The sequence below is a fragment of the Dipteris shenzhenensis genome, chromosome 23 (genome assembly GCF_047967505.1).
Source record: "Dipteris shenzhenensis isolate YYH24624 ecotype China chromosome 23, Dip_SZ_1.0, whole genome shotgun sequence".
Taxonomy (NCBI): domain Eukaryota; kingdom Viridiplantae; phylum Streptophyta; class Polypodiopsida; order Gleicheniales; family Dipteridaceae; genus Dipteris; species Dipteris shenzhenensis.
The window spans coordinates 10,538,406-10,552,495 of NC_141618.1; the positions used below are offsets into that span (position 1 = coordinate 10,538,406).

A 14,090-nucleotide genomic window follows, 5' to 3' on the forward strand; every position below is an offset into this window, starting at 1 on the left:
CTTGGGGGCCATTTATGCAAGGAGGCTGACACTCTCGCTTCCATTTGGGCGGAGATTATCTTCACTCTCAGGAGTCAGTGGGAGCGGTGTACAGGCACCTCTTCGGCAGCTCGTGGGAGACTTATATCCTTCATGAGGACATGGGACTGCTCCTTGTTTTCTCATTTGACCCCTTTTGGGATGTCGTGGCATTTTAGACCACCACCATGGCCTTTTTGCCACATTGTTGAGGCTAGGGATAGAGTACTTTCTCTCCCACCTGTTGTATGATTTGTTTTGAATGGAATATATCACTCTTTATGAAAAAAAAAAAAACAGCAAAAAGGTCTTGCAATCACACATGCTCCTATTGCCCATGATCACCCTCATGCGCACCAAAATTGGTTCAGGATGAGTGGCCATTTGTTGTGACGTGCCAATACAATCCGCAGATGTATGCTTCGGCATTGTCTATTTCAAAAACTAAGTCAGCCTGGTATTTTGATAATGGTGTTTCTAAGCACATTACCTCCTGCATATCTCTATTTCAGTCCTTGAATGATGCACCACACGAGGGCATTGTTGCTTGTGCCAACGCAGCTTATTCCATGAAAGAGGTATTGGTCACATCAGTGTCACGTGATACAATGACACTTGTGGAAGTTTTGTATGTTCCAAGTATCAACAAGAATGTGATTTCCATTTCAGCCATCTCCACAAATGGCTTAAGAGTTCTTTTTTACCGTCATCGTTGTGCCGTGTATGATAACCAGTACAATAACTGTATTGTACTCATTGGAACACTTGACAGCACGCTGTCTCACCTTGATATCTTTGAAAAACAGGCTGCTATAGAAGCAAATGCCATTGCTGAATCTGCAATTTCCATAGTCACCTATGGCATGAGAGATTGGGGCAACAATTTTGTGAAGATGCATTCAAAGGACATGGTGGTAGATCTCCCACCCATGCATGCAATTACAAAACATGTATGTGAGGGATACTTATTGGGGAAATGCATTGGTTCCCATTTCCAAAAGACGGGACCCTTGGTGCATCTAGGAGGTTGCACCTAGTACATAAGGATGTTTGCGGGCCGATGTGGATAGCATTAGTTGAAGGCTACAACTACTTTGTTACTTTTGTGGATGGCCTCACCAAGTTCACTAGGATTTATCCCATGAAATTGAAGTCAGATGTCTTCTCTAGCTTCAAGAATTTTCTTGCCTTAGCAGAGAATGAGGGAGGGGAAAAATTCTTGATCCTCCACACTAACGGGGAGGTGAGTATCATGATCTGTGACGTATTCCTCTCTCTATATTTAGACTTATGGATCGTTTCATGAATGGACACTTGTGGAAGGGTATGCCTTTTCGACATGACATTTCCTATGAGGCACAACCCTTCACAAGAGACACATCCTATTGAAGAGACACTACCATTGTAATGTACCCTCTTCCACACCCTTCAGAAGGGGTGCACACCTCTTCATACACATACAATTTGGAGTACACAGCTTTTCATGTGTGACTCTTCACTCTCTAGAGAGGCCCAACTGTATGGATGACACACTACAGGCACTCAAGCTATACAAATATTCCTTGTTCTCTTATTTCAATCTCCTTTCTGTTTCTTAGCACATTTCTAAACATAGTAAATCTAGGATTTTTACATGGTATCAGAGCAAATTTTGCTCCTGCTTGTAGGAAATGCCCCTCACCTTCTAGCGCCTATTTGATATTCTACTTCGCTAGAAGGAGATCCACGCACGCACGTTGTACATGGAAGAGATGGAGAGGGTGAACATAAAAAATTTTACTGCCAACCCCACCTAAGTCATTAGTGGCCTCTGAATCTGCCTCACATCACTAGTTGATGTGAATGGACACGACAATAATCCTGTCTTTTGATGTACTCGGGCTGTCCCAAAACCAAGGGGGACACCTTTTTTCGCCAATGGATGCACCTTGTCAATGAAGAGCTTTGACTCCTCACCCAAGAGGCACATCAGTTTGTGGAAAAGACACCCCTTTTAGCCATCTTTGCCTGTGAGTAGCAGCCTTCTGCTGCCTTCCAAATCCAACCAGCCAGGCCCAAATATGTGCCTAGCACCCCACAGGCGTTTGCCATAGTTTCAACGTAGGAGATAGCGCCAGGTTTTACACAATCTGCCCTCTTCTGGAAATCACCTTTGCCACACCTCAATCAGCCTAGAAAGTCTCGCCAGGCGCCTTTTTCCTGGTTCACACTTCAATGTGGACTTGCAAAGACAGTCAATGGACCTCCGGACAAAGATTTTTCAGGCCATGCTATGCAACTAATTGGCAGATCTGACTCTTTCCATTCTTCTTTTTCTAAGGATTCTCTTTCATATTGATATTTGCTGCTCATTATCAAATTACAGCAAATGAAATCCCCTTCTTTAAAACATGGAAACCCCTGGTAATGCCCCGGCACCTTCAAGGCCACCACGAGCATCACCTATCACTCAATATCAAGTTTAGATTGCACACCCAGCCCACTTTGGAGCCTTTGCATTGTGGGTCTTTTGTGTCACGAGCCCCTCCACTAACTTGGACCACATCCTATACCTTCTGCATGAGGCACCTCAACTTCACTACTTCCTTAGCACAGTCCAGGTTGTGTTTCACGAGACACGCAGATACCCAGAACCCGATATTCCCCACGAGTTTGCTGTCCATCCTTGGAGAAACTTTTACCCCTCATCTTCAGCATCTCCAGGGTATTCTCCATCTCCTTCAGCTCCCAGATATCCTCTTGAGCAGGTTTCACCTTCCCCAAGACAGTATTTACACTTTGAAGGCACTCCTTCTAGATACGTTCCTCTTCCGACAGCAGCTCCTTACCCTTTTCTGGATCCGTGGACTCTGCAATCAACTCCTATCCTCTCAAGAGCGGTAATACCCACTTTCGTTTCACTGGTGTTACCTCCTTCAGGACCTCCATTACCAGATTTCCACGGGTGGTTCCATCCTGTCTCGCCTGCCCCATCCAACATGAGCAATCTTAGGGAGTAGCCCGGATCTTCCTCTAGGAATGGTACAAACTAGAGCACAATCTCGTGCTCTTCTCATAGGTACCTCTGACATGTCGAACCGCTCGCGTCCAACCTCTCCAGAGATTAGCAACTTTAATCCCAAAAAGACCCCTGAAGCGAATATACAGGGCGAAGCATTACTTCAACTCCGGATTTCTCAACTTCAGGACAGCATTTACGATCTGGTCCAAAAAGTCTAGCAACTCTAGGATTCTCGCATTACCATACACACAGAGGATGACGAGACACCACCCGATGACTATGTGGACCCGATTCCACCAGAGGTAGAAAATGTTGAACTTCGTGTGCTCTACCGCTTACTTCAAGCTTGCAAACTAAAAGAATTAACATAAAACTACCGGAAGCCTACACTGGTCAGTGGAATCGCCGAATAGCTGACTAGTGGCTCGCCAAAATGTGCAACCTTTTGTATTATCAAGGTCACGTCTACGTAGCGCATGACAAGGATGTTCACGTCTTTTGTTAAAAGAGCATCATGTAGTTCCTTATGCTGCACGTGCACATCCCCGCATCAACAAGACTTACAAGTTACTCAGTGCAGCATACTACTGGCCTCAGATGAAAAGTGACATCATCAAAATGGTTACGTCTTGCTTATCTTGTCAAGAAATGAAAGCAAGCTGTTGACTTCCAACAGGACTTCTTCAGCCTCTTCCAGTTCCAACTGAAAGGTAACTATGTCCCATAAATCTAAGATGATTATGTTCTCCTTATTCCTGAGCGTATTCTAGACCATCGATAGTGAGAGACTCGACATCGACTCATCATGGCATTCCTTGTTCTTTGGCGAGATCTCGACAACTCCGACGCTACTTGGCAATCTGATGAAGACTTACAACAATACCCTGGCATATTACAGGAATATTTTCTGAGTTTACCATGATATTTTCTACACCATTTCATCATCTCCATTAGGGCCTTCTTTTGAGTGGGAGGGGATGTCACGATCTGTGACATATTCCTTTCTATGTACCTTAGACTTATGGATGGTTTGACTTGTGGAAGGGTATGCCCTTTCGACAGGACACTTCCTACGAGGCACAACCCTTCACAAGAGACACATCCTATTGAAGAGACACTACCATTGAAATGTACCCTCTCATCAAGGGTCACACCCTTCACAAGGGGTACGCACCTCTTCATGCACATACACTTTGGAGTACACACCTTTTCATAAGCGACTCTTTACTCTCTATATAAGAGAGGCCCAACTGTATGGATGACACACTTCCTTGTTCTCTGCTATTTCAGTCTCCTTTCTGTTCCTTAGCAAATTTCTAAATATAGTAAATCTAGGATTTCTTACAGTGAGTACTTATCCCCATAATTTTCTAATTTTTTAGCAACCTAGGGTATCATACATCAGTGCATAGTGCCACACACTCCGCAACAAAATGGACTTCCAGAGTGAAAAAATAGAACAGAAATGGAAATAGGCAGGTGCATGCTAAAGGGGAATTCTTTTCCCGATAAATTCGCGTTGGATGTTGTTATGTGTGCCAACTATGTGCTCAATAGGCACCTACTCGAGCATTGAAGACCATGACCCCTTATAAAGCAAGCTTGTAATTTCTCACATGTGGGTGCTTGGATCTCTTGCATAGGCACATGTACCCTCTCAGCAGAGGCATAAGCTTAATGATAAGGCCATAAAATGCATTTTCATTGGCTATATCTCACAAAGCAAAGAATACAGGTCGTTTCAGCCTAGCACAAGCAAGGTTATTGTCAGTAGAGGCGTGGTTTTTGCTGAGCATGCAACTTTACCTTGGCTGGACAGTTAAAAACAGCCATCAATGGAAGCCTTTGACATATTTGATTCCACACCGTCCACAACAAATTCAGATGACACTTTGCAGGCTATGACCCCAAATGCTTCTAGCAGTTCACAACCTCCTCATGTTGGCAATGTTCATAATGTAAGCTTAAAAGCTCGAAGCTCACCGAAATGACCATCTTAGTGAAAGGCATGCAAGCCAATAGGCTTTCTTGCCAAGCTTGGGAAGCCAATAACAAAAAGGTAGAGGATGGTGATTAGCAAAGTTCTACAATCAAGGTAAATGTAAGACATCCAATGCTAGGTTCAAAGACAACACATGGAGTCGTTCTAGAAAGACCTCACTCGATAGAGATATCATAGAATTTTGCAATGTAGTTTCATGGAGTCATCGAATACAAACATTCACCCAAAGAAGTACCGCTACTATATACAGCATATAAACCAACAATGCAAGGGTGGATTTTTTGCCGTGAGGGCTTGGAACACAACCATATCTGTTTGAGAAAGTATTCACATAAATGCAAAGAGCGGCGGGACAGCCATTCGGGTGGACCTACATTAAGACATGGCATTGGCATATGGAAGCTAGGATTGGATACCATTGAAGGAGGGCCTTGGTCTACTCTGCATCAGGCAATACTAAGCAACACACTTTCAGGGAACATGCAGCACAATCCTCTTTAGGGTGCACATTTGCAACAACACTTACAAGGACAAGCAGGTCAAACAATGCTATGGGCACTCCTATTGTCCTAGTCATGGAAGATGGAAAAAAAACTCTTTGAGCAATTTTAAGGCACTACGAACAGTATGAGCAACAAGCACTACATTCTAGTCTCAATTTGCACGATTTTGATACTTTTGTAATTGGTCCCCGAGGTCATATCACTTCCCATGGGATGTTACCAAGACAATGATCATCATCATCATTCATTTTCACGCTTCAAACATGGAGTTTCTTCCTATTTTCATAGATTCATTAGTAGCTTCTCAGAGGTGTGATAGGCACCTCAGAGTGGCTACAAATATTGAAGACAACCGTTATGGACGTTTCTAGCATCATTTTTTAAAAATTGAGACCCTTAAAGTTCTTTTTCTGTTTTACACATAGAATACACTATATGTTCCTCCATCCCCAACCATGGCTCTCTATAGTCATCATGGAGCACCTTTCTATGGAAAGCCATGCATGTATTTTCTTTTTTTGACTTTAAACATATTGGATAAGCCATCAGTTACATATCTGCAATCTTTATAGTCCTATGGAAGGCCATGCATGTATTTTCTTTTTCTGACTTTAGACATATTCGCTAATCCATCAGTTACATATCGACTCCATAGTAACATTACGTGTGAAGTGCCACCTCACCTGCCTCACATGAAGGGGCCCTTCGTAATACCTATTCCTTTTTTGGTTTACTTGCCATTTCACAGCACTACTAGGTTCAGGAGAAAAACTTTACAACTGTGAAGGTGGCTCTTCCATTAGGAAAAGCCCAATTCTAGTTGGAAGCTTTTGGGCAGCCTTATTGCTTTGAGCTTTGGCATGCTAGCTTCTCACTTAAGAGTAACTTAAAATTGACTCATTCAGAAGAAGAGATCCCAGATGATTTGTCTACGGAGAGGTTTGTGACTGAAGTTTGGCACCCAGCAGGCCATGCTGCAGCTCCTTGTGACACAACCTCCGTTCTGTCTCTAGGTGTAAACATGCTAGCTTGCATAAAGGGTTCGCCAACCGCGATAAGTAAATTCCTTTCAGAAGAGAGCCTTTCCTTCCAAACCAAAAATAAGATTGCAGAACCAAATTCAAGAACAGTTAAGTGTAAAATCCTACTTACAGTCAGAGCAATCATAGGAACCTTAGGAAACTGTTTCTTCAAGATGCCCAAATTCTTATAGTCTGGACGGAAGTCATGGCCCCACTGGCTACAGCAATGAGCCTCCTGCACCAAATCGAATGGAAAAGAAAGGGGGGGAAATCAAAAGACATAGAATTCTAGCAACTAGGGTTTCTCTAAATAAATGCTATCCACTGAATAAAATCATTACCCTTGCACGTAGACAGAGGTAGCATAGTCACAGATTATGATAACATGTTAATGAAAACCTTCAACTTGTGCATGCCATTTCCTTTCCAATACCAGGCATGTGATAATAAAAATGTTAGAATTATTGTTATAATTTAGCACTGACCAATGTAATGTAATAAGTAGGTTAGGGGCACTTTTCCCTCACTTAGAGGTTTTTCCCCCTAACCACAGTTAGTTCACTGACTACGGTTAGTAAAGGATAAGGTTTTGTCACTTAGACAAAAGCTATCACTCTCTTCAGTTGTGACACACTCATCTATTGCAACTATCGTTTTCAGCTCTCTCTCTCCTGCTCCTGCTCTCACACTTTGCTCTCTCCCTTCCACTCACATTTGGTATCAGAGCAAGTCAATCACCTGCACTTGCTAAGCTCCTTCAGTCTGCTCGCTAGTCACTCTTCATTCCAAGCTTGGAAGAGTCCAGCCCGTACGTGCATCTTCAGAGGCAAGCTGCGCATCAATCCGTACAGCCATTCTAGGCTGTTCCGTACGTCTGTACCAGGCCCAGCTGCCCTACGCCATTCGCACGCTTGCCCGTACCTGCACTCGACGCCAGCCTGTACAGAACGTTGTACAGCCGTACAGCCCCATTCCGTACAGATCGCCCGTACAGCCTGTAGCCCATCCCGTGCCGTCAGGTTCGTCCGTATAGTGCGTACGTTTTCGTACGATTTCGCCATACAGCCTCGCCAAGTTTTGCCCGTACACCTCGTACACTTGCGCCGAGTTGTCAGTACAGATTCCGTACATCCGTACAGGTGCACGGATTTCGACCGTATAGGCTGCGCTGTACAGTTCCGTACAGTTGCATTCAACCGGACTAATAGTTCCGTACTGTTAGTCCGTACAGTTTGAAGGTCACTTTGTAGGTGGGCTTGGAAAGTTGCATTTTTGCAGGATTTTCTTTGCAGGAGGATATTGGAAAGAGTTTTGTCAGGCTCTTGTGCATACAACCATTGTTTGGCTGTATTTTTGGGAGCACATTTGGAGCTTTGGCAGACAAATTGCAAATTTGGGGCTTTCAATTAATTTGCCCTCTTTTGGATGCAATTTCGTTGAGAAAATTTGGGGCTTTTGCAATTACACTGCAATTTTGCAGTGAAATTTGGGGCTTTTGCAAGCAAAGAGCAATTTGTGCAACATTTGGGGCTTTCAGACCATTTGCCCCTTTCTGGTTGCAATTTCAAGCCACAAATTGGGGCTTTTGTGTTGGGAGAGCAATTTTACAGGTTTCCGTTCACATTGCCTTTCTGTGAGTGTTTTGAAGCACTTTTGGCAGGTTTTGGGAGAGATTGGATGCTCTGGCAGATTTTTGACAGAGACATTACAGAGATTTGAGTTGCATTTTTAGCCAGTGTTTGGCTGTATTTTTTGGGATTTGTGCACTCCATTCCCAGCAAGGGAATTCAGATTTGCATTTGCTGTATTTTCTTTCTCAGACATGGCCCATCAAAATCAGAATGATTTCCAGTTCAATGGTCTCTCACAAGAGGATAAGCTAGATGGTACCAACTACTCCCTCTGGAGTTTTATGGTACGCAATATTCTGATTTCCCGTAATTTGTGGGACTATGTAAATGGGGATGAGTTCCGGCCAGCAAATGTGGCACCTAATACCCCTCCCCAACAAGGAGGCGGCAGAGATCGTGCACATGGTACAGCTGCAGCACAAGTTATTGGTACAGTTATACCTACCACTCCAGAGCAGAGGAGATGGGATTCACGTGATGCTTTAGCTTTGTCATGTATTTCTCTTTCAGTGAAAAGATTCATCATTCCGCATATCCGATCGTGTAAGACCTCAAAGGCAGCATGGGATATTTTGGAGAGCCATGCATCTGACAATGAGCAAGCTACAGCCAACTTTGTGGAGCACGACTATGCCTTCTTGTCTTGCATTTCAGACTCTCAGTTGGCTGCTCCGAATAGTACAGCCACTTGTAATGATGACTCTTATGCTTTTCTGACATGCAGTTATGATTCCTCCAAGGATGCATTAGCTTTCAGTGTCAATGAGACACAAAATACATGGTATTTTGATAGCGGTGCCTCAAAGCATATCACTTCCAGAAAGTGTCTTTTCACATCTCTGCATCCACCACCCGTTGGTAAAAAGGTCACATGTGCCAACAACTCCTCCTATTTAGTTCGTGGTACAGGAGAAGTTGAACTTATAGCCATTGATGGCTCAATATTCAAAATTTTTGATGTCTTGTATGTGCCTGGTATCACAAAAAATCTACTTTCAGTGTCCACTCTTAACAGAGCTGGATTTCAGGTCATTTTTGAAGATGACAAGTGTGCAGTCCATGACAGAGAAAATGACTATGCCTTGAGATTGTCTGGCACTTTGTTACGTGGTCTTTTTCAGCTTGACATGTATGAGAAAAGACCAGCACATGCTCGCGCAGTTTGCACTCCTACTGCTGCTATGCAGAATGCGGAGTTATGGCATGCCAGATATGGACACATGCATTATGGCAGCTTGATGACGCTTCAAAAACATGCCATGGTTGATGCATTGCCTCCTCTTGAAACACCTCCTCCACATGCTTGTGAAGGGTGCATTCTTGGTAAAATGCACAGATTTCCTTTTAAGAAGGATGGATCAGTAAAAGCTGTTCGAAAATTACAGCTTATCCATAGTGATGTCTGTGGTCTGATGAGGACTCCATCATTAAGTGGTCATCTTTACTTTGTCACTTTTATAGATGACTACTCCAACTACACTTGGGTTTATGGGCTGAAACACAAATCAGAAGTGTTTATGGTTTTCAAACACTTTGCAACCATGGTTGAGAATGAATCAGGACTCAAGATACAGACATTACGCACAGATAGAGGAGGGGAGTATTTGTCTGCACATTTTGATGCTTTTTTGAAAGACAAGGGCATTGTACATCAGCTTACAGTGAGGCTAACTCCTCAGCAAAATGGCAAAGCTGAGAGGAAAAATCGTACTCTTATGGAGATGGATAGATGCATGCCAAAAAGCAAAAAATTGCCTCACAAATTTTGGCTTGAAGGTCTCATGTGTGCCAATTATGTTTTGAATCGGGCACCCACAAAAGCTTTGAAGACCAAGACTCCCTATGAAGTTTGGCAAGGGAGAAAGCCTTCTGTGGATCATTTCCGTGTTTTTGGATGCCTTGCAAATGTTCATGTGCCCGTTGAGTTTCGGCATAAGTTGTCTGATAAGGCAATCAAATGCATTTTTGTTGGATACAGTGCAAAGAGCAAAGACTACCGTCTCTACAATCCTGTCACACGCAAGATTATTGTCTGTAGAGATGTTATATTTTCAGAAAATTCAGCTCACACTCAAGCTGAATTTGATTTGCCTACTTCTTCCGATGATGTCTTTGAGGGATTACTACCCATTGCCTTGGGTTCCCCTGCTGATATATCTGATGCAAATCAAAATTTTCAGATACCTCCACATGCTCCGATTCAGCCACAGGATGTCTTACCACCTCCATAAGCTGTGGAAGAGTTTGTTCAGCAAGAAATTGCAGATATACATGCAGCAAAAACAGTCCCAAATTGGCTGTTACAAACTCTCAGGGAGAGTAAAATTGATGCTCCATTACTTGGTAGAACTCGGAGTACAGTAAGGCATGGGGGAGGTGCTCTTTCAGTTGAATCAGCTTATGCAGGTACTCTTCTTGATGAGGAGGAGCCTGAGACATTTGAATAGGCACACGATAATGTGCATTGGATGAATGCCATGCACGATGAGTTGCAGTCCATTCAGAAAAATCAGACATGGGAAGTTGTCGATTTGCCATCAGGTAAACATGCCATAGGTACACGGTGGGTTTTCAAAGTTAAAAGAAAGCCAGATGGGACCATTGATAGGTACAAGGCAAGGCTGGTTGCTAAAGGATATGCTCAGAAAAAGGGCATAGACTATGAGGAGACTTTTGCTCCTACATCCAGAATGACAACCATCCGGTCAGTTATCGCCATGGCTGCAAATTTTCAATGGAATGTTCATCAGTTGGACATAAAAACAGCCTTCCTTAATGGAGACTTGTTGGAAGAGGTTTATGTCAAACAACCTCCAGGCTTTGAAATTTCAGGAAATGCACTTCAGGTATGCAAGCTGAATAAAGCTTTGTATGGGCTGAAACAAGCCCCACGTGCATGGTATGCCAAAATTCATGCCTTTCTCACCAGCAAAGAGCTGCACAATAGTCCAACTGAGAGCACCCTCTACATCAAAAAAGATGGGGGGGATATTTTAGTCATCATTCTTTATGTAGATGACTTACTGCTCACAGGGTCAAATGAAGATAATATTGCAGATTTTAAAGCTGAATTGCAAACCACTTTTGACATGTCAGATTTGGGGCTGCTACACTTTTATTTGGGGATCCAGTTCACTCAAGAGAAAAGTGGCCTCGTTATGTCTCAATCCAAGTATGTGCAGAAACTCTTGGACAGATTCAACATGCAGGATTGTAAGCCCATAGCTACTCCCATGGAGCCGGGGCTGAAGCTTACAATGCATGAAGCAGGTGAATCAATTGATGTCACACTCTACAGTCAGGCTGTTGGATGCCTCATTTATCTCTGCAATACACGACCTGATATTAAGTTTGCAGTTTCTCAGGTGAGCAGATATATGCACAGCCCAAAGACTGCATTGGCAGGCTGTAAAACGCATCTTCCGTTATTTGCAAGGTACCAAGTCTTTTGGCTTGATGTTTCCCAGGGGGGCTGACTTGCAGATGCATGTCTACAGTGACTCAGATTGAGCTGGAGACTATGACACTAGGCAGTCCACAAGTGGCAATTGTTTCTTTGGGCAAAGCTTATATTTCTTGGTTAAGCAAGAAACAATCTACAGTGGCTACCTCTTCATGTGAAGCTGAGTACAGGGCAGCTTTCATAGCGACAGTTGAATCTGTTTGGCTGCGTCGTTTATTTGCTGATCTTCATCTTTCATTGGAGGGTCCTTCTCCAATTCTCACTGATAGTCAGAGTGCTATTGCAGTGGCAAAGAATCATGTGTTTCATGCTCACACGAAGCACATTGAGGTTCACTATCACTATGTCAAAGAGAAGTTGCATGTAGGAGAGATCAGTATGATCTATGTGTCAACACATGACAACGTTGCAGACATTTTCACCAAAGCACTTCCACGTGAAAAGTTTGAGGCATTTCGCAGTGCCCTGAACTTATCTCCTTTTGGTGATTGATCATTTCCTTGTACATGACATTGGCACTGCAGGGGGGTGTTAGAATTATTGTTATAATTTAGCAGTGACCAGGTTAGGGGCACTTTTCCCTCACTTAGAGGTTTTTCCCCCTAACCACAGTTAGTTCACTAACTACGGTCAGTGAAGGATAAGGTTTTGTCACTTAGACAAAACCTATCACTCTCTTCGGTTGTAACACACTCATCTATTGCAACTATCGTTTTCAGCTCTCTCTCTCCTGCTCCTGCTCTCACACTTTGCTCTCTCCCTTCCACTCACAAGAAAACCTTCAACTTGTGCACGTAATCTCCTTTTCAATACCAAGAGTGAATATTTGTATTAATAGAACTCAGCTTTAGGAACCCAATGACTATCGTCCGTGCTCTACAAAGGTGATGACTGTATTAAACCAACAAGACTGCCCTGGAATTACGATATGAGCCCCAAAAAACAAGACAGACAAGACAGTTTTCTAGATAATGACAGCTTCAAAGATACACATAAATCTGTGCCATCCAGTGAATGATAACAAACTTTCAAGAGCAATATTGTATCATGTATCATTTAATTTGAAGGTGTTCAACAGTCAGCACAAAGGTAAGTCCATGGAAAAAGTTTATGTAAATGGTTTAATCAAATATGCATAAAATATTATTCTAAAAAGTTAAAGTATCTGCTTTTCCATAGAAATAGCAACTTCAATATAACACGTGAACACAATCAATCATATTAAGTGCGTTAGCGCAATTAGACATCAAGAGAGTATGTCTAGTAAGAGGGAGCTGTTAGGACCTCATTAGTATGACGTTATGAGACAAGATGATGGATGTTCTAGGGCAAAGTGATCGGTTCTAGGTCAAACCCTTTCGTCCCAAAAGATGACAATCATCTACATATATGAAGGGACACATAAGCAACCCAAAACACATCCACCCGCTCAAAAAAGGACATCTTTCCTTTCACCAAAGGTCCTACCTTGCAGGGCCCCATTTGTGGGCTATATAAGCCTAAGCCCCTCCCATTCGAAAGCATATTACCCGAAGAATCCTCCTACCTGTCATGGCTCCCTAACAGCACCCCCCTTACCTGTCACCTTGCTTGCATCCCCTAGCCATTCATCACTACATCAGCAAACTTGCCTCCCCTGGCCATTCGTCACTGCTGTTAGAAAACATGATAGAGAGAGAGAGAAGGTTAGGGCATGAGGAAATGATGCTCAAATGAAGACATGAAGAAGGCTTTCATTCATTCATCAAGTATGACAATATAAGTGAAGTACAAGCCATATATAGGCTACTCACTCACACACTAGCACCTAGTGTATATGGGATAAGTCCCATAATGACACGTGGCACTCACACATGACTCACACACATGAACTAGTACTAGATCACCAACACCCCCCTTCAGAGCAAAGAGTGTGAGACCCAACACGCAAAGAGTAGACCGATTCCCCCTCCACCGCAATACCGCAAAGAGCAAGTCCAACTATCCAACACCTCCCGTGTGATATCGACTTCTCAGTCAGCTTGCGACCGGCAAGGGCAAACCATCACTCGTCATCCCCCTTACTCTGAACTAGGTGGTCAATACCATCAAACCAATGTAGAAGACAGTACATTCACTTTTGGGGGACAAACCAAAGCAAAGTACCTCTTATTGACTACAAATACATTCATTTTAGAGGGACAACTCAAGTTTGAGAATCTTTATTTGACTCAACACAAACACACATAGCATAGGGGCCTAGAAAGCCCAACCCTGGTCGTATGGGTCCTTGTCCTCAAGAGAAAGGCCGTGAACCTCTACTGTAGCTGCATGTATCTCCTCCGAGGGCTCTTCAGCTTCAGTTTGTTCTTCAACAAGGAGATGGGCATGGTGCTTCTCTTGTTCTTGTTCCTTCTTCTTGAAGCAGAGAGCTTCAATGTGTCCTTTCCTCTTGCAAAACCTGCAAATAA

General features: G+C 43.3%; 1 protein-coding gene across 2 annotated transcripts in view; it reads right to left on the reverse strand.

Annotated features, from left to right (window-relative positions):
• The window catches only part of RECQL2 (RECQ helicase L2), a 176,407-nt gene that overhangs the window by 128,779 nt on the left and 33,538 nt on the right, over positions 1-14,090 (reverse strand). For both annotated transcript variants that reach the window (XR_015543197.1, XM_087394163.1), the window contains exon 5: positions 6,677-6,781. Coding sequence is in view for 1 of the 2 variants with exons in the window: in XM_087394163.1 (XP_087250289.1) it covers positions 6,677-6,781 (105 nt within the window). In the remaining variant the exon portion in view is untranslated. The remainder of the gene's footprint in view (positions 1-6,676; positions 6,782-14,090) is intronic.